Genomic DNA, 20,993 nt, shown 5'->3' on the forward strand with positions numbered 1-20,993 from the left:
CCCTTTTTTTTTATTAATTGGGAAATATGAAACGATGTTTTTTTTTTCAAGGTCTTAAGTTATTCCAAGAGGATATTAAATTCAAAGAGTATAATAAAGTGTATATTAAAAAAACAAACAAAAAATATTTTTCCCCCTCATCTATGGATTTTGAATTGTACACATTTGAAAATATAATGGAACTTAGCAAAATCCACTGCAGTCAATGGAAGCATCCATTGACAGGTTCAGTGGCTTTTTGATCAGGCCCCTTGGATACTTGCTGTTTGTAAGGCATGTCAGTTTGAGTAAGATGAACAGAAGTTGTACATGCAACCTATGATTGTGATGCATTTTGCTTTATTATCTTGGGTGTCAATTAGAAAGCATGGAGTCCAAAAAAGTAGATAGACATGATATTTGATGGATGTAAGACTCTCTTTAAACAGCAATCTAGCCTAGTTGAAGACAAGGGGGCTAATGGTAGGATTAATAATAATAATGTAAGTGTAGAAATTCATTAAAAAAAACCACAAATGTTTAGGAATATACACTTACTGGATTCATGCCAAAAATCTTTGGTTTAGGGAAATAAAACCCTGTGTTTTATATGTTCTTTAGTAACTACTACAATTAGCCTAGATTATGGAATATATTTTATCCTTATATTTACTTAACATTTTAATTAATTGAAATAAGGGGTAATATATTAATTTATCTGTACTTGTACCTTGGTAGGAAATGTTTGAGATGACTCCTTCCTTCTGTTTTATTCCTTTCCCCCTTTAACACAATATCTTCCCTTAAGATAGGAAAGAAATGCCTTTTATTAATTTCTTATTTTACTGCTGAAGTTTAACAGAGCTGTCTTGGATAAGTTCTTTTCCCTCATTTGTCTTCAGTTTCCTTGGGAAATAATTAAACTGCTAAGGGCTTGCACTGATTCAGAATGCCGTATGGATGAAAAAAATCCACTGTGCATTTTTTTTCTGGGAAGACTTTTTATAGAACTAGAAGATCATATATTTTACAGTATATGTAAAAGACTGATATAGAAAACTTAATATATTCGTGGAATCACAGAATGGTTTGGGTTGTAAGGGACCTTAAAGATCACCAGGTTCCACACCCCTGCAAAGGGCAGGAACACCTTCAACCAGACCAGGTTGCCCAAATCCCCATCCAACCTGGCCTTGAACACTTCCAAGGACGGGCCATCCACAGCTTCTCTGGGCAACCTCCTAAATTCTAATCTACTCTCTTTCAGTTTAGAGTTATTACCCCTTTTCCTGGGGTATCACTACATGCCTTGGTAAAAAGTCCCTCTTCAGCTTTCTGGTAGGCCCCCTTTAGGGTAATCTCTCAAAGAGTACTTTGAATATCTCTGTGCAGTTTCAGTACATTCTAACTGAAAGTTATATTTAATACTATAGCATTTTCAGTGTCATTTAGAACATTAATAAATTTTGAAACTGTACCAATTTCTTCCCAGAAATTGTAAAACTGCTCTTTCAGTTGCAGATTCCAATTATATAATTGTCTGAGACTAAATATCAGTATTTATGGATAATAAACCTGGTAAGAGGTAGCTTAAGTGGGTAAATGCGAGAAATAATGACATGCTGCTAGAAATAAATGAATTTATGAAAATAGTTTTACAAGAACACCTCGTTGCAGATTGAAAATTTGGAGTCATTCAAACAATAAAACTCTTACTCACTAGATATGGTAACAGGCATTTTTTCTAGATTTTTTCTGCAACAGACAGATAGCATTTGATAACTACTATGGCAGGAGTGACTACTCCCCCCCCCCCCCCCCTTTTTTTTTTTATAGACCATTTTTTCCTGAAACCTTGCAGTATTTTTGTTACATTATTTGTTTCATCTTGTTGCCAGGAAATTTGAAATTATGTGAATGTTTGATTGGAGTAATTCTTTTTAAACCTTTCCCTTCTGCATTCTGTGTTTGTGTCTTGAGGATTTCTTCCCTTTGCAAAGTGTAGCACTTTGCTTTTGTCATCGTTGAATTCAGCGTGATATATTTTATATTTTTTTTGAAATGAGCTTGATATATTAGAGAATTACGTTCTTTGAAGGGCTTGCTCTGAGTTTCGTTATCTGCAAATGCATCTATATTTTCTTCATCATCCTTTATACTGACATACTGAAAGAATATTTTCTAATATAGTAGACTCATCTGCAGTAGGATCCTAGAAAGACTTCCAGCTAGGTGAGGAGTAACTTTCTTGAATGTTTAGCATAGTTGTATATCTTTTCTTCAGTAATTTAATTGTGGTTTCTCTAGTGGTTTTGAAACCATTTATGTTATGGTGTCATAGAAATAGAAACATAAAGGGACTTCAGGAGATCATCTAGTCCCTCCCAAGTTGTAGAGGCAAGATCAGATATAATCCGTCCCTGATCAAAATCTTTTTGTTGCTAAAACCAATGCTCTGTTCCAATGCTTAACTATTCTTTCCTAACTCTTATTATTATACCTAATTATATCCTAAACTGTTACTCTCTGAATATCAAAGCACAGTTGCATTAGCAGCATCAAAAACTTTGCAAAACCTGATAAGGTCTATTGTTCCCACAGTTGTTTTAGGTACCTCTAAAGTAGTTTAACATTGCCCAATATTTCTCGGAGTGTCAAAATCTGATGGTCTATCCTGTAAGTCTGTAGGTTGCTCTCTCTGACTTTAAATGAAAGTATTATGTTTGCATTTCACAGACCCTTTGGATTTTATCAGTCTTCCTTGAACTATCAGAGATTGATTTAGCTGGCTCTAGAAATATGGTAGGTGACTTAATTAGTCGTGCTGACTGTAGTATACTTCTTTAAATATATTTAGCTTCCTTGTTCTGACCTATGTTCCTGAACGTAACAGTTGTGTTCTTTGTCATAAGGAAGTTCTTGGGAATACACAGAGAAAAAACAAAACTCAGTTGCAGAGTTGGAGCGGTGAAGTGCTTGCCCTGTGGTCTGCAGCATGAGTGGCTGTTTTGACTGATGTTCTTCACCTAAATTGAGGGCAAGATAAAAAAAACCTTTCATTGAGATTTGTGAGATGGAGCAGAATGGCTCAAAATCTTGTAGTTATACATTATGGATTAAGATTTAGTAATTTGTTTTGACTGTCTCCAGAAAGGTTTAAGTCCCTGTGCGATACGGCAATTATGTTTCACTGGAATAAGAAGAAATATATAGGGCAAATTTTAATCCAAATTGATTGTGATAATGACTCTATTTTAAAAATAACCCCATACAATCATGAAGCTGTAGTACCAATAGTATAAAGCTCAAAACAGAAAAGTAGTCATAGGGCTGCTACTTCCATCCAAGAATTACATGCTTTTTCTGAAGTAATCAACAGCGAAAGAATTAATAAATAATTGCTATTTTTTAGCTAAATACATTTAACTAAATACATTGTCACACCCAGAAGATTGGGAAAAACATTTCACACTCCTTAGGATGTGGACCTGCTTTTAAAGACAAAACCTCAAATATTTTAAAAAACTTGCACATTATGGTTGACTATAATTCTTGGGTTTACACTTGTTTCTCTTTCTGGATGCTCATTCTGTGACTGTATGGGCTAGAAACATCTGCTCATGTTTTTGACAACATAGATTCTCTAGTAATAATGATGTGTAGCCCTGAAACACATCCTAAAACTGAGACTAACAGGAGGCGTAAACTCCCATGTTTTGCATGTTCAAATGTAATCTACTATATGGTCTAAATTGTTACACCTTCAGATAAGTACACTGTTTATCTAAAACATGAATATTGTCTGCAGTTTTATTCCCTTATTTCATAAAGGTTATATTTAGAGCTGGAAAAGGTTCAGAGAAAGATGGCGAGTTTGCTTAAAGGTATGGAATGAATTTCTTGTTATCAGCCCACTGTTAAATTCTGCCAAGGCTGTTTACCACTTCTTCTTTGTCATGATGAAAATTTTTGCTCATGAATTACAAATTAGCAGAGCTTATTGGTTATAGCAGCTACGGATCAAATGCTAGCATTTTGTTTCCATTGCTCAGACTGTGCTGTCAAAGTGCATGATATTAGTAGCAGTAATCTTTCCCTGGTGTGAGTCTTGACTTTCTCTGGGCCCCAGATGAGCAATACAAGCTTCTTCATTTCTTTAAAAAAAAAAAATAAAAAATTATAAAAATAGTGTTTAAAGTATAATTTCTAGAATGCTGGTGTTGTGAACAATCCACTGTACCCATCTTCCTAGAATGCATCTCTTGCTTACTTTAGAATAAGAAAGAATTCAGAATAAGCTCTCATCTACTCTTTTCTCTTAGAAATTTGCTTTACTTTCATTTACTGATTGAAATAACATCATCTAAGGGCTTTATTTATTTTTTTTTCCTCTGAAAAAAATACTATCGATTTTATAGATTTGGTTCAAGATATTTTTATTCAGTTCTTTGCTCAAAGAACTTCCCAAGTCAACAGAGATCTAGAGAAGTACTTGCACATTTCCATTATTAGAATTAAACTGTAGTGTATCATAGATGCATATTTTATTTGAAAACTCCATAAGTGGCAGCAGAACAAAAATACAATTTTATGGGAAAGAAATAGCAGTATAAATAACAATTTTATAGAGAGAATTTGAAATAATATTCATTTTCACATGGGAAATACAAAGATTCAGTGGCAATGACATGTTTCATGAGACATTATGTAGCAGGAAAATATGTTCTCAGAACTAAGAAGCATGTGAAAATGCTTTGGGTTGTGTTTATATTGGGGTAAATGCCTCATTTTAAAATTGCAGTAGTAAACATGTTTGATTATGTGTTAAAATTGTTCTCTACCTTGTGCATTACATCAAAAATACAATTGATTTATGTAGGCTGCAGCTGTACTGAACTATTATTTGAATACCAACCTGTACTCAGGTATGGTGAGCATTGGGGGTTGTGAAGCAAGGCCTTATCATAAAGCAAAGCACATACCCACAAGCAAGATGGGCAGGGTGAGCATATCAGGTGCACCTTGTCCCTGCCACGTCCAGCCTTATGCAAGCTGTAGCCATTTCCCTGATTTGTCCCGTGAAGGCACAGTACGGATGTGTCTGCCCAGATGCTCAGTCTGCTGTATTACTCCAAGGAAACCTTCAGTGTGTCTTGATTCCATAGGCAAGTGCTTCCAGCTTGAATAAAACAGGCATTCTACACTTGAGCTTGTCACTGCTACAGTGGCCCAGTCCTCACTTATCTGTATCTTGCCATTCTTCATCATACTGTATGATATAACAAGTAATTAATATTTGATCCTACAGGAGAATTAAACCTTAAATGTGCCTGCAGAAAAGTCCTGAAATTGTGTAAACAAGCACACTGATTCTTCAAAATTTTTTAAAGTATCAAAACTATTAACTTTGCTTTGATAGACATTGCCAGTCTTTACATTTGCCTTTCCATTTATTGATAACTTATTCCTCTCAATAGGAGACCTATAAAAGGAAAAGTTACTGACTTTCCAAATTTTATTTCCACTGTTAGATTTTGTCACTACTGAATAACTACTTGCTGTGTAGGTGTGTCTAATGTGCTGGGGGCTGTGTGAAGTGACTATAGGTTTAGAATGGAAGCCAGGTGGTAAGAATTACATGGGTATCAGGTTTCTGAGGATACAGATTACAAATCTTAGGTCCCTACCTATTTTTTTTTCCTTTAAATTAACTAAAACCTCAAAATGAAAATTTCTGTGTTGGGTACCAAATCATGTGGCAGGGTGATGAATGCTCAAAATATCTAGCAAATAGTAGATTGAAATTCATTTTCAAACTGTTACTTGTAAAATAAGTAAGAAAATACTGTTTGGTTATTCATCAACCGAAGAGAGAATTAAATTAGATAATGTAGTAGACTTTAAGAATTACTTCTGTCTTCCTGACTGCAATGAAGAAAAATAAAAATAAACTGTTCAGGATGGATTTAGAATGCGTGTGAACTACTCCAGTAGAGTTTGTATAACAAAGGCACATACACTGTCTGATATGTGAAACTGCTTTTGAAGTGAGTGCTGTAGAGTGGCTGGCCATTGATAAATTGAAATCACTTTTTCTTTATGCAATTTAATACCTCCCATGTTGGATATAAGAAATTTATCCAATAACAGCATCTTAAAAGATTATGTTCAAAAGGAAATATAATTTGCACACGAATACTCAACTTTCCTAACAGATGTTTAGTGGATGAAAAAAGATGCTAGCTATGTGACAGAATAATTTGCACAATACTAATTGGAGGCTTGATTTTGCCAAGCAGACAAAAGGATGATCAGAAAATGTGTAGTAAGTTAGATCTGAGGGACAGCTGTGCTCACATGTTGGAAGAATCTTCACAGATGTGGATTTATGAAACTGAGTTTTATGGCAGCAAACCGAAGATGCTATGACTCACTCAAATTGAAAGCTTCTTTACTTATTCATTACTTTTTTTTTTTTGACATGTGCATTAGTTAACAAAGACATAGGACGTTATCTAGTTACAGTGCGTTACTGTAGCTTTTCCTGAAAAAAATGTTGCCTATTTTGACGTAGAAATACAATACGTAAATACAAATGTGGGTTACGTAAATAAATTAAAAAAAAAAAATCTGTAGAATATCAGGAAAGGTCTTTATGAGTAATTACTTTTCATAATGCAGTGTGAAGAATTTTTCAATATCAAGCACCAGCTTGGAAAATACTGTATTAGTATATACTCACATTTTCCATCTGCATATTCTGATGATTCATTATTATATAAATGGTGCATGCTACCCTTAGATTGTCCAAAAAATTCTCAGAAATTTAATTAAGGCTTTAAATATATTTATTTATACTCACAGTTACATTGGAAAGTGTTTGAAAACGCTGGAAGAGTTGGAAGAGTTCCATTTATGAGTTCCGTTTACATAAGATATTTTAGACTTGCTAAGTTTCCACCTAAATTTTAGGGTGTTTTACTCTTAGACAATAGTATTCCTGTTGGGAGTCTGCAATAATACTTCAAGTCTTTTCTTACCAAAATTTTAGCAGAGAAAGAGCACATCCCCCAGATTTTTATGATATACAATATTAAATTACTTATGGACATGTACAGAAAATTTGTGATATTAAATAACTTTCTTTTACTGATCTATAAACCAGGTTATCTCAGTAAAAATGGATTGTTTTTATTGGGCAGTGGTTGAATTCCAGTAAGCTTTTCTAGTTTCTGACTTTTCACAGAGTATTTTTTTCATGCTTTAACTATATTGTTTTCATTTAAACTTGTTGAGAATATTCGTGCGTATTCTGTGCATGTATGTGTATAAGGCACTGCCACATCTCAGTCCTGTCATATTCAGGGCTCTCAGTTCTTGTAAAGATTACGTATAAGTTTTACCTCTCAGAGTAAGAGCTGTAATTCACATGAATATTCTCAATCAAATCAGTGGTTTAGACATCCAGAAACAGAAGTAAGTCAAATATGTAACTTCTTTTATAATAATTTATTCTTTTGGTTTCCTCAAATAAAAATTTAGTAGACTTTAAAAAATACCGTCTGTATTTTAATTATGAAGAGAAAGAAGTAAGTTATGGTCTTGTTATGATCAGTCTTGTGACAGATCAAGGTTAGGATGAGCTTTTAGGCAATGCTTCTTAACTCTATATTTAGTTGAGCTTATGTTCTTACGATAAAAGTATGCACATAAAATACAAGATAATACCATCAGAGCCAAAAACAATCAGTGGTTTCCAAACAGTTTTCAATACTGTTATTTTTTTTTTCGCATCTTTGAAATTATTTTTGTTTGCTTCCTTTAAAAACAATTTTGAAACAGTCCTAGGCATAATCTATGCAGATAATGGAATTCTCTGAAAAATGGAATTTGAGGTTCTTTATCTATCTACACTAGATACCTTCTATTTCATCTTGTGGCAGGTGCACAGGGGCACAGGTATTTTTTGAATGCACAAGAGAAGTCCTCCACTAGTACTAGGAAAAATGAATGGTGTCTCATTCATCAAGGAATGACTTAAAAGCTTAGAGATATAAATGGAATAGGTAAAATTCCCTGGAGCAATTTAGTACAAGAATATAGATACATTCACTTTAATGCCAGGGATACTTGGGTTATAACCTCTTCTGGAGCTGACCACATACAGCCAGCAGTAGTCCCAGTGAGAATTTACCTTTTTGTACCCATTTGCTTGGTTTCTACATAGGTCCCTGCTGCGTAGCCGTCTGCTAGATTTGTCGCTTTACCTATTGTCAGCAGCAAGCTGCTTGCCAGCCCTTTCTCCTCTCCAGCCAGTTGTCATTCTGCTGTCTTTACTGCCTGCTTTCTCCCTAATAAGTGTTCTGACTTCATGCTAATCAGTTCTTTTCCATGGATAGAGGTGGACCTGAGCTGACTTGTGGCAGAGAATTGCAGCACTTTGCATTATGCCTCATGAAAAAAAATAATAATACAGTTTTAGATGTATTCCTACACATGCAGTTATTAGAGGTATGCACCAGACAAGGAATGTATCTCATTAAAGTTCTCAATCCAAATATCTTCAAAATCTGATATAGTTATGATTTGGGTTTGATTGTAGTTCCAGTGAACTCTGAAGAAACAGCTCCTATTTCATTTATATGTATTTATGTTCCACGTAAAAGCTAAACAATATGAATTGCTGCTATTTATAAAATTATTACAAGGTTCAGGGTTAAATAAGTTATCATCCTGGCATTCTGAATGCCAAACAAACATAAATTAAGAATAGTATTTATTATATGGGCTTCTCTTTATTGATTTTTTTTTCTCCTAATTTTGAACTCAGACTTTTCTGATCTTTCCCTTGCCCATGGTGAAGGATCAGTTCTGTTTAGTTTGTTCTTACCAGTGGTCAAAGAAATGAACTTGCATGGTTACTGAGCAGTACATATATTAGCATATTCTGTTCAAATGGTATCCAGAGAAAAACAATGCAGGTATTGCCACCCCCCATGCTTATGCAACACTGGGCTGGATCTCCATATATAATATCTCCATAGCTAGATAACCTACATATTCAGCTGCAAACTTAACTAGCAAACAAATTTGTCTCCTAAACCTCTTTTTTAATTTTCTTGGCTGCTGAAGACCTCAGGCTGATAAATACATACATCTTGAAATCAGAATATGAGTTAATCTGACCTGTCTTCTGGAAAAATATTTCTTTTGTAACTTTTCCTTTCCAGACATGCAGCATTAATTCAGACTTTGTCAAATTATTTTAGTTATTGAAACAGTTTCTCTTCTGTTGTAGGAAGGTGCAAGCTAGTTGCACTGGTATCACTCAAATAGTTCCATAGGGATCATTTCTTTAATCTACCTGTTGCTGTAAATTTGTCTGTTTTATTTATTTTTTTAATCTTCCTCTCACAGCATAAGTTCCTCAAATGCTTTGCATGAAAACCATTTTGTCTCCAAGTTTCAAAAACAGTTTATATTACAGTCCTTCATTCACAGCAAGGTATTGCAACATCGCTCTGGCTGGTTAGTTGTGATACATCTTGTTCCATGTTTGATTAATTTCAACATGAGCATTTGCTTGGAAGAACTTGTTTCGTGCTCAGTTAGCATTGGGAAGGTCAGCTTCCCAGTATCCTCTTTTGCTTTTTATGCTCTGTTTTGCCTGTATTCATACAGTCTTCATATAACACCAGTATCTTCCTTCAATGCAGTTTCATTGTGTCCTTTTTTCTTGGATAATATCTCAAAACTGCCATGGTTCTGTCATTCTGTCTCACCTGGAGAGTGCACTTTGAAGTACATGCTAACATATTCATCATTTCATACTCTTTATTCCAACTATGTTTTGAACACTAGATTGTCTAATCATTAATAGTTTTACAAGAACAAATGCTAATTGAGGAAGAATGTCATATCACAGGCTTTCTTGAATAGTAGATCTAATCATTTAACTAGAAGCAGAAAATATCACTCAAAGTATTTGAAAAAGTATTCATCTCCATGTCACACAAGTTGTCTTATATCTGATTATTTATTTATTTATTTATTTATTTTGTGGTGATTTGTTTTCTGCCTAACCACCAATACCTGGATGAGAACAGGAATAATGTGTATCCCAAATGGTGGATTTTGTGTTCACAAAAATGCTAAATATAGAGATTCTTGGCAAGTAAGACGTGTATTTTCCAGATCAATAGCTGTATTTAGAGATAGATATCATAAAAAATTCAAGTGAGTGTAAATATAAACATGATTGAGTACAACAGTTACACATTGCCACAATCTAATTCCTGACTGTGGCCCTTTGTAGACAGGCTCCTCTCCTGCAACTTTATTTAATTAAGGTAAGGTGAAAAGATAGCATTCCAGACACAACAGCATTCTAGATGGGAAAGAGAAAGAAATAAAAGAAAATCTATTTCTTGGCAAGAAACTGAAAATGGAAGACACAGCAGTTGTCAGTCTTCTTACTGACAGAAGAAAAAATGGTTTGTTCAGGCAAGGGCTACAGTACTGTTGCACAGAATTCTAGTTTTTTTAGTCACACCTTTTCAAAGCCACCAGCCAGAATATTGGCAAAGCCTCATGTTAAAATCAGGACTACAGAGTTGATGAAGATGTGTGAACTTGAGTTTAGTTAAACCTAAAACAATTGACTGGCCTATTGTCTCCTTATTGTCTCCTTATTGTCTCCTCTTTCTCATGAATGATCTAGATGTGAACAGACAACATTGTGTTTATATTAAAAAAGGCTTTTGTTCTTCTACCATACTTTCATATTCACAGTAGTATGTAAGCCTCCTGGAATCCTATTTCCTCTAGTCAACTGGTGAAAGTAGTAAATAATATTGTCATTACAGCACTGATGAAAACAGAATTAAGAAGTTAGTGTAGAAGTTTCTCCATAGGTGATAGTGACTGAATTTGGAGAGACCTATTCTTTTGGAAAAGATAATTTGTGATTGAAAATGACTAGTAGCACAAACGAAAACTGTGTAGAGATACAGGTGATACAGTGTGCAATCCCAGACTAAGAACTTCTGATTTGTTGCCTGCGTGGGTAGATCCACATCCATAGACCCTAATACTTTTCATGCATGTTGTCAGACTTCAAGAGTTGATGGAGCTTAAATCTGCTGAAATGCTGTACAAAGATCTGCAATGTAGCAGTGTATGCTAGTTACTGCTGGCTTTGCTTGTGGAATATATTCTGCAAATTTATATAAGCTCTGTGTCTCATAGAAAGTGAAATTCGAGTTCTTAACAAATAGCTGTGAGGAGACAGCATCAGTGTGCTTTTCATAGCCAATCAATGCTTTTTTTCCCTTAGGCTTCAAGAGATTGAAAAGAAAATTTCTGTAATTACCAAAGCAACAAAGAGTTGCAAAGTCTCAAGCAAACTGCAAGAAAGAGATCAGGAGTCTTTACTAAATATGTAGAAAAAGGAAACAACAAATAAATTATCAGCATTTTGTATGCACTAAATTTTCTCAGTCAACTGGATTTCTTTTATGTGAAGTACTTGCAGAACTGGAACTCGAATGAATGCATTGATTTTTTTCTCCCTAGGCTTTCTTGAAGTAAATTCCAGCTTTGCCTGCCTGAAGGAGTACTTCCTAATTGACATATTACAAACTTTCCACTTGATGTCATTTTACTCTAGTCAAGTTCTGGTGGTGACTTTCCTGGAGTTGTCAAGTGGAACAGCAGTAACATTGAGCTAAAATCAGGGAAACAAATATATATATACATATATATAAATGTTAGCAGTACGATTTGCATTACCTTTATTATATAGAACCAGTGCATTAGTTCTGGACAGGTTCTGGGAACTGGCTGTGGACAGAAATGAAAACAAATATCAGCAACACAATATAATTTTGAAGTTCAAAGTGATTTTTTTGGGGGGAAAAAGTATTCTTTTAATGATAAACTTCTGTTCAACAGGTATTAATTATTTTTCTAAGTCAAAGTTTGATTTTTTTCAGAGCTGCAGCTCTTACAGGCATGAAACCAAAGCTATCTCCTGTTCTTTAACATCTGTTTTGTTTTGTAACTTAGTGTTCATTGGTATATGTATTTTTCACTTGATTATGTGTTTTTAGAGTGTTTACCTTTGTTTAATTAAGTTTTTCTTTCATCAGTGATACAGGCAAAAACTGAAATTATGTGTTTTACTTATGCCATAGCATGTCCCTCTAATAAAAAGTAACTGTAATATAAACCAAACAAAACTATTTGCTAGTTATAAAATGTCTTTAGATTTTTTTTTTCTGAAGAAATGTAACAGTTTTAAATGTAAGTTCATTATGCTCCAGTATGTAATAATGCAAATCTAATGGTAATAATGCACTTGGAGGTACAACATAAGGATTTTGGTCATTAGTTTTAGACAACATCACAAAATTTGTATAGCTACTACTTTGAAATGCCCTAAAATTACTGAATAGACCACCAGTCAGCAACCTTACTCTGAACTGTTTGCATTTAATTGTAATTTAGCTGACCCAGTTGAGAAGGTGGTTGGACATAGATGATCTTCAGAGGTCCCTTCCAATCTCAGTGATTCTGATTCTATGACATCATATAGTAAGTGACAACCATGTGAAAGTGTTTGAAGGATGATGTGGATATTTACTGGAAGTCAAGCAGGAGTTGGCATGGGAGGAATCTGTTAGGATAATAGCAGTGATGTTACTTTATTTTGGACCTATTTCCTCTCCCTTGAGCCTAACCTTGTGTTTCATAGCATATTATATCTAACCTGATTCAGGCTGAATGTTTGTAGAGCAGAAGTCTTTGCCTCTGTGTTCCGAAAAGTGCTCCTTGTGTAAGTAACACTCCTACTAAAGTTAACAGATACTTTTTTTTGTGAATTCCGTCCTGAGTAACGTGTTAATCACAGAAGTTTCTGAAGGCTGTATCTTTAAATTGTTAGTTTGCTTTAGCACCTACTTATTATTTCACAAAATTCTTGGTTAATCTAACAGCCCTGGGCAACTAGTATTATACAAGTGTTGGAGGTTCCTTCAGAAATACTTTCTAGTGAAAACTTATAAGAATGGAAGTCTTCACACTTTAAAGGAAAGTCTAATGAATATATAACAGGCAGGAAATAGCACATAGTTACTTTCTCCAATTGAAACAGAAACAAGTTATGTCTGCCATTAAGGTGATGGACTGCTCAGTTATCTGCTCCCGTTTGTTCAGAATGTCACACCTGAGTTATTTAGAACATAATCCTTCACTTTGCTGACATGGGTTTAATGTATGCATTTTTTTTTTTTTTAATACCTAACTTCAGTTCTTAGAGCTACCCAGCATGGGCTTTTGACCCTTTGACCATGATTAATTAACTAGTACTTGCAAAAAAGAAATGTATTGCATTTAGAACTGTAATCCCTGCTACTTACACTATTCTGTTGTTTTTCTTAAAATGGCCATGGATTTTAGCATTTCTTCTGAAATCATCCTCGTGTTCTTTCATGGTGTAAAAAGCAAACAAACAAACATGAGGAGCTGGTGACAAAATAGCATTTCCTTTCATTCTAAATAAAATGATCGCATGCTATTAGAGGTCTATGTTTTCTTTTTTTCTTGGATTTCAAACATACTGTTTGTTTATGTTACAGAACTGCTACTGAAGAGAAAAAGGCGGCAGGTAGTTCAGAGAATCTCTTTTCAGCCCATCAAGTTTCTGCTGCATTAGTATTTTATAAGAAGCCAAAAAAGAAAAAAAAAAAAAAAACCACCACCCTTTCCTTGGTTATTTTTTTCTTCTTTGTGTACTTGCTTAGAAAAGCTCATAAATAAAGGTAGCAAAGAGAATGTTTAATGAGACTGAAAGATGGATGTGTTATCTGAATCTTGTCATTCTTTTCCTATTGTAACTATTTTTCTAATTTGCATCACTTCTATTACGAGACTGCAGCTGTTAAAATTCACAAGGCATTTAGGTCTGCGTAGCAAATTTATGAGGTGTTCCAATTTGTGCATTTGAAACGCCTTTTTCAATATTCTTGTTCATCATTCCATGCTGTTTATTCCTGTGGATCATTGCCCTTCCAAGACACACCAGATATTTTTCCCATTTGTTCTTGTTGAAAGTAAAGCTTTCCTGATTTGTTTTTTTATTACATATATATATTTTTTTAAGGTTTAGGTTTGTTTCTTTAAGATGGGGGAGGGTTTTGCAATGATTTCTAATTGGATATTGCCATGTAATTAGTCAGCTCAGACTTCCTAGCTGTGCTATGCTGGGGCAGGTGTTTATAGAAAGCTTTAGCAATTCATCGTTTTTATCCCATGAGGATGACCTGTAAAGAGGAGTGTTTTTTTTTTTTTTTAAATAATAACATAATGCTGCTTGGGTTATTGCTAGTCCTGCAGTAGAAAGCAGTGAACTCTTAAGGTTCTTAAGAAAAGTGATATGATTCATGAGGATAGTGATTAATTTGAGCTGGGTGACAGACCTTATATGAGTACTGCTCAAGCTACCTCCAGATTCAAGTTTGTTTTGCTGTGTTTGCACTGCCTGTATTGCTGTGATAAGTCAACTTTCTGAAAACTTTTTTGATGCAGGAAATCCTCAACCCTCATTGGGTTGAAAATCATGGGAAAAAATGTAAGTAGGGGGTGGCACCTCGTGACCCCCAGTGACAGTTACAGCTGTTTCGGGTGCTTTTGCTAGTTGGCTAGCAGTGCTTGTTCTCATCAATCACAAGGAAGATTATAATGAAAGAAATAGCTTGTGAATGCCTCTGTCAATGTGCTATGAGTCAATGGCAGCTTGGACTGCTTAGATAAATGCTTTTGTAGCAGTTTTATCACCAAAACTTCTTCATAGGGGTATTGTTTGTGCTTGGTGAAACAGAGAAACTTGAGTCCCAAGATTTCCTTCTAAACTAATTGTAAAATTTGTGTCCCTAATTTATATCTGAGACTAACATAGATCCAAGTGGCAAATTCTGTCTACAATGCTCGATTTGTTGGTAAGGGTTAATGATAGCTGCTTTTAATAATAATAATAATAAACTAGTAACAGTTGAAAGCAAAGGGGAATATGGAAATGCTACGAGAGAATGTTGGGAGATTTGGTATGCATCTTGTGAGAACATTTCTAAGCTTTGCTTTTCCTCATACATCTTTGTGTAAACAAGGAATTAATATTGAATTCTCCTTGCAGAAGCAAAAGGGAGGGGAAAAGCAAAACGTTAGAAGAAACAAATCATATTTTCAGAGCAATGGTAAGTAAAAGCAAACAGACAAAACCTAAAATTATCCATTTTATGATGATCTTAACGTGAAGATCACAGTGAATTCTAAAATGTATTTTCATGTTTTTCAATAACTCCAGAAGAATACTGAGAACATAAAGTACTTTTGTCTGCACGTTTTTTTTTTTTCTGTGGGTATAGGCAGTTCTGCATAATTATGTGAAGAAAGCCTCAGCCTTTGTATCACATTTTCCTGATACTTCTGCAGTAATGAAAATGGTAATTCTGGTAGGTAGAATACATTAGCATTTTGTTTGTTGTTTCATGTAACACACCTTTCTGTGGTAGCTGTTGTAGATTTCAGCTGAAAAACAACACCCAAAATTTGGTCTCAAATTTGCTTATATCACAAACCATTCTGTTAAGTACAAATAGTAAGCTTGACAGTTATGAGAGACACTTTACACCAAGGTAATTTCATTGTAGTGATTAAGCATTACATTTGCATTGCTGCTATAGAATCACAGTACTCTCCAAGCCTGACCTTACAAATATCATAAAGGATTTTGTGAAGAAACAAAACTCGGGACTGTTTTTGTATGGCACTATGATAATATATTGTAATTACCCTGCTGTACACGTTTTACAATTTTTTATGGTTTTATAGCCCCCACAGACCATACATCCTTTTATATATCAAAGTTACATCATTATATGTGCCACCATACTTTTATTGCTTTAATACCAATTAGCAAACTCTTAATTAGGTAGGCCTCCAAGGAGCCTGCTTTGTTTCTGTTTTTATGTTTACAACAGCAAACAGACAACTGCCCTCAGTCACTGATGAAGGCAGTGCTCATTAGCAGCTGCCTGTGCATCTCCTGTCTCATGCAATTTCCACTCTTGGCAAGACCATGTAGGTAAATGTTAGGTTAAGTACTTTGGATGCATTTCCAAACTGTGGCAACAGAAGTTACCTGTTTTTCCACATGAAGAATATCTGAAAGATCTTACTGGGTAGAAGGGCATGTTTCTGTACTGTAAACAGAACTGCATTAAGCAGGTCAACTACAAGGTTTCTCATAACCACTTTCTTTTCTGTGCAGTGGGAGGAGAACCTACCTTCTGTTCCACCAAACCAGTATCTAATCCAAAGTGACTGTTACACTAAATGATGATCAATAGCCAGTAGAAACTGGCAGCATGGCTTTTCTCTGTAAGAGAGCAAGCTTATTGACAAAAGTTGTTCTTGAGTGATGGGAGATGCCAAATCCATGTGGTGTTCTTTAGATTTAGTATCATTTTTGCTGAGTTTTCATTTGGGTTTTATTTGAACAAGTAACCACAAATAAAATGGTCTAGTAAATGACTAAGAACTAGATAGCCTAATATGTGTAAGCGTTTGATTTGAAATGATAAATGTAAGGAAATCAAGCAGATTTTTTTTTCACTAATTCATTTTGTATTTGGAAATTTATAATAGCCATGGAAAATTGTTCTTTTAGCTTCATATTCAAAAGTTTCAAGAAACTTTTGTCAGGTGTTGAGACCTGCTTGGTTTGTGTTCAAGTTTGGACAGACTTAATTACTTTATCTGTAGTCAGACTTCTGCCTTCTCTAGGACTTACTGAAGACTGTATGACTACATCTAAGAGTACTGCAGATTTTGTTTAATAGCAACAACAGCAAAAGCAGATATATATTAACTCTTAGGTTTCTGTATATGAACAATAATCTGTAAAAGTAGAGTTGAATGAAAAAACTGTTTTTTTCCCTATCAAAAAATCTATTCCATTCTTATAATACACTCATGTTATTTCATTTTGATTTGTGAAATCTTGCCATTTATGATTGTGTTGTCCAAACTTGTGAAAAATTGAAGACACATTCTGATTATAAATTTTATTCTGACTCCACTTTGAAAAGCTCTTGAAGTCATTGTTAAAAAATGATGTTTAGCTGGATTCCTAAACATTGGTGTTGGTCAAAAACTCAGTATACTACTGCCAAAAACTGTAGACTACAAGAAACGTATGGAGTTGTCAGCTATGCCTCTGTGTTTTCAGTTCGTCTCTCTTCAAAAGATGAAAAACTAAGATAGCACACTTGCGTTTGTGTCAGAAATGGAGAGAATCAGGGCAGCTCAGTAGAGCTATGCATACAACCCTGTTTATGTTGTTTTTTTTTTCACTGATTTTTGTAATGCTTGAATAACAATCTAAGTAATTGTTTTTAACATTTTAATACATATATAATGTTAGTACATATGTTTGTCTAATAACCACAATTAGATGAAAACTAAAAAATAATAAATGCCTTATCTGGGAAAGAAATCACAGTCCTGTTATAATCTGCACTAGTGAATAACTTTATACTTTGCGTAGCCTAAGAATTTTTTAGATTTTCATTATTTGTATTTTAAATGATCCTTTATCTTTTTGAGAGGTGAACATTGTGTTTCTGAATTCTCAACATTAGAATTCTTCCTAAGAAACTGAAAAGCAAATTGGACAATTTATAATCTCATATGTAAATACTGGTGTCTTCCAGATGGCAATATAATCTGGAAGAAGTTAGATGTATTTTATTTATTTGAAATGTGTTTTGGCAAGTGACATTTAATAGTCATTCACAAAGAGACCATTTGCTGAAGAAAGCATTTTTTTTGCATAATAAGAACGAACATCTTTAGAATATTAAGATGAGAAAATCGAGTTCTCAATGGAATTTAAATACTAACTTCCAACATGGCATTTTCTGTTTCTATCACTTAAAGTCTGCAGTATTTCATGCATAGCTTCTGTGTTAATGGAGTACATATATTAAGCTTAACACATAGCATAATACTAAAACCATAGTATCTGCTACTTTGTAGTGCTGAAGAACAGTAATTACCCCCTCAGCCCTTGAATTGCTGGTAGAAATGCAAAGTTGCTGTGTATTTTTAATATTTTGCTTTATATTTGCTAAGACAATTACATATGAAAACATGATATTCTAAATTAGCTAAAGTAGACTGGGTTTAAAATAGTGAAGAAACTGTAGAGATGAAACAGTAGAGAATAGTATAAATATCTAAAGATTTGTCACAATACTTGGAATACTCCAAATTACATCATCTTTGCTTTGTCGCTGAGATGATGGGATTAGTAGGCAAATCACATTAAATCAAAATGCCTTCAAGGCTGTTTTTTCAAAAGTCAAACTAAAATCTCTGATTCAAATAAATAACAGCACTATTTATATTTGTAGATCAGGTTCTGCTCTGCTCTGACTAAACACTGTTTCAGTCTTACTTTATAGAATGTCACCCCTGGGGAAACATTGGACCTGAAAAGTAGAAGACAGGAAGAGGAAGGATATTTAAATGGGTACTCTGCTGCTGAGTCCTATCTTTGGAGAGAAATGGTATTTCTGTGAATGGTTTTCTAGACTGTTCAGTCACGCAAGGGAAAGGAAGGAGCAAAGAGAAGGGGAAAAGACTGGATATCTGGTTTTGTCTGTTCTGAATGCCTCTGAGTTTTATTACGAGCAGTAGTTTTTATCCTTGGAGCCAGCTGGAATTGGCCTTGTTCAGCACAGGGCAGCCCAGGCCCCGCCTCACAGAGGCCCTGCAGCCTCTTGCTGGCACCAGGGCACCTGGAGCCAATTCACTGGTGATCTTATAGCAGCTAAAAACATCTGTTCATATAATATTCTGTGATTCTTCTAAAAAAACAAACAAACAAAAAAAAACCAATCCACAGTGCTGAAAAAGGAATGGGACATTTCAGTCATGGCAACAAACCGTGGGTTGGAAATCACAGTGGTGGCAGCTGAAGGCGTGAGGTACACTTACTCTGCCGTTTGGCTGCATTTGCTGCACCTGACAAGGCTTCTGCCAGGTTTTGTATCACACATTTGCAGCTGAGTGATACTGAAAGAAACATTTCAGAGTTGAAACAGAGGTCAGAAGAGCATAGGTACTCTTACTGAGAGCTCAGAGAATGGAGCTGCGAGTGCTCTGGTGCCTGAGGAGAAGATGGCTCCTGGCTGCTGCAGGCTCTTATCGATGCGGGCACCCCGCTCTGCGCTCTGAAACGCTGTTCAGAAACTGGGCTGACTTTGGCCTGAGCATCTACAGCAACCTGCGTTTTTTAATGCACACGTGCCTACGGTACCAGGTAATTGTTTCCTGACATTGAGACGGATTTATAAAAGGTGAAGTAACTTTTCTAACAGAGCACCAGAGAGAAAAACACTCTCTTCAGCATTTGTAGAATTCATACCTCACTGATTAAATGACCTTGGAAAGTCTTGAAAAACAAGACTTCCATACCTAGTGTTTTTACTGTCTTATTTGACAGACTGGTGACTCATTTATCTGTCACTCAAACTGCAGCATCTTAAACTCTGAAGAAAAAGAAAAGTCCCTATGAATTACCATGCTTTGTTATGTCTGTTACTAAGAAGGTAGAAATGTTTCCCAGTTGCAATGTTAAAGCAAAGTCTGTTTTCAGTTATAACTTACTGAAGCTTTGTTCTTCATAATTTTGTAAAACTTGTGACTAGACTTGGGTAAAAAGCTGTGACACAGTTGACCCAGTTTGAGATCAGGGCTGAGGTCTTGGATTGAAAGGCTTCTGGTGGTGAGATAGGGACCAAGAAGATTAGAATTTCAGTTTGGGAAAATGAGCTGTATAGTAAGAGTGTAAAAGTAGTTCGAGTATGCATGTAGGGTCCTTGCTTGAGAAATTAGCTGATGAAATTTTTTACCTTTTCACGTCACTTGTTCTTATACACACAACATTGGTTTGAGTTCAAGAATTAAGTCTGGATCCAGACAAGCAGAATTAATGGTAAGGAGAGAAAAAAAACTTTGTTAAACCTAAGTATCAGCAGGTAACTATTTTGACCCCTGTTCTACTGTGGAAGATTTAAACAAAACAAAACAACCAAACAACATGCAAGCATAGGCTCTACCACTTAACAGTAAGTGCAAAGGTATTATGAATTATTCCTCTTGAATATGGGTTAACCAACTTGGAATGGCTGAAACGCACATGTGTGCTGCAGTGTCTGTCTCATATCTTTATGCTGTCAGTATTGGCACATATAAAGTTTCACACTCCTCCCCTCCTCCAGGATTATTAATGCCACATCATTAATTTTTCAAATACTTTTCTTTTGGATCTTAAATTTAGCACACTTGCTTTCAGATTAGTTGTGGCTACTGTTTACATGTGGTAGGGCAATTCATTCCTTTTTTTGAAAATGTTAGGATTTTTTTTTTATTAATATAACTTTACTTGGAGCAACTATTGTGGCTTGGTAATTTATGATAAAAGCCTGGAATTTTTCAGAGAGGCTATTTATGAATATTCTTTTAGAGACCTAGTGAAGAGAGATCATTGTTTATTAAAAATATTCTGAAAGCTTTCCTAACTTTTTATGCTTAGACTTGTGGAAACAACTTTGCAATCTTTTAGGATTCTGCCTTCTCATATCCATATATACCTTGGGAAGTTTGAAAGGGAGTGCTTTGTCTTTATGCTAATTCATCAGAGGAAAGACCTCAGATGTTATTTTAATGCAGCAAGAATTCCTACCACATTGATAGCTTAACAAAGAGCTTAACACGCTGACATTTCTTCACTTGCCTCTCCATGGTTAAAAATGTAGGAAATCTATGTATATTGATAAACTACAGTAATGTTAAGTATATAAGAGGAAAATCTCAAAAGTCAAGTCACTGCTAAATTGCCTACACAGTATGGATATGTGCATCATTATAGGGCCTTTAACTATGAGCTC

General features: G+C 34.8%; 1 protein-coding gene across 9 annotated transcripts in view; it reads left to right on the plus strand.

The window, feature by feature from the left end:
• RGS7 (regulator of G protein signaling 7) overlaps positions 1 to 20,993 on the plus strand; it is a 279,466-nt gene that overhangs the window by 70,721 nt on the left and 187,752 nt on the right. For 2 of the 9 annotated variants that reach the window (XM_080585138.1, XM_080585140.1), the window contains exons 1-4: positions 14,416 to 14,608; positions 15,170 to 15,230; positions 15,402 to 15,488; positions 18,491 to 19,363. The exons of the other annotated variants lie outside the window; for them this stretch is intronic. In XM_080585138.1, coding sequence (XP_080441264.1) covers positions 19,187 to 19,363 — 177 coding nt within the window. In that variant the 5' untranslated portion in view covers positions 14,416 to 14,608; positions 15,170 to 15,230; positions 15,402 to 15,488; positions 18,491 to 19,186. Of the gene's footprint in view, positions 1 to 14,415; positions 14,609 to 15,169; positions 15,231 to 15,401; positions 15,489 to 18,490; positions 19,364 to 20,993 lie in introns of those variants that run through there. 9 annotated transcript variants of the gene reach the window in all.

The sequence above is a fragment of the Anser brachyrhynchus genome (genome assembly GCF_964034855.1).
Source record: "Anser brachyrhynchus genome assembly, chromosome: 3".
NCBI classification, from domain to species: domain Eukaryota; kingdom Metazoa; phylum Chordata; class Aves; order Anseriformes; family Anatidae; genus Anser; species Anser brachyrhynchus.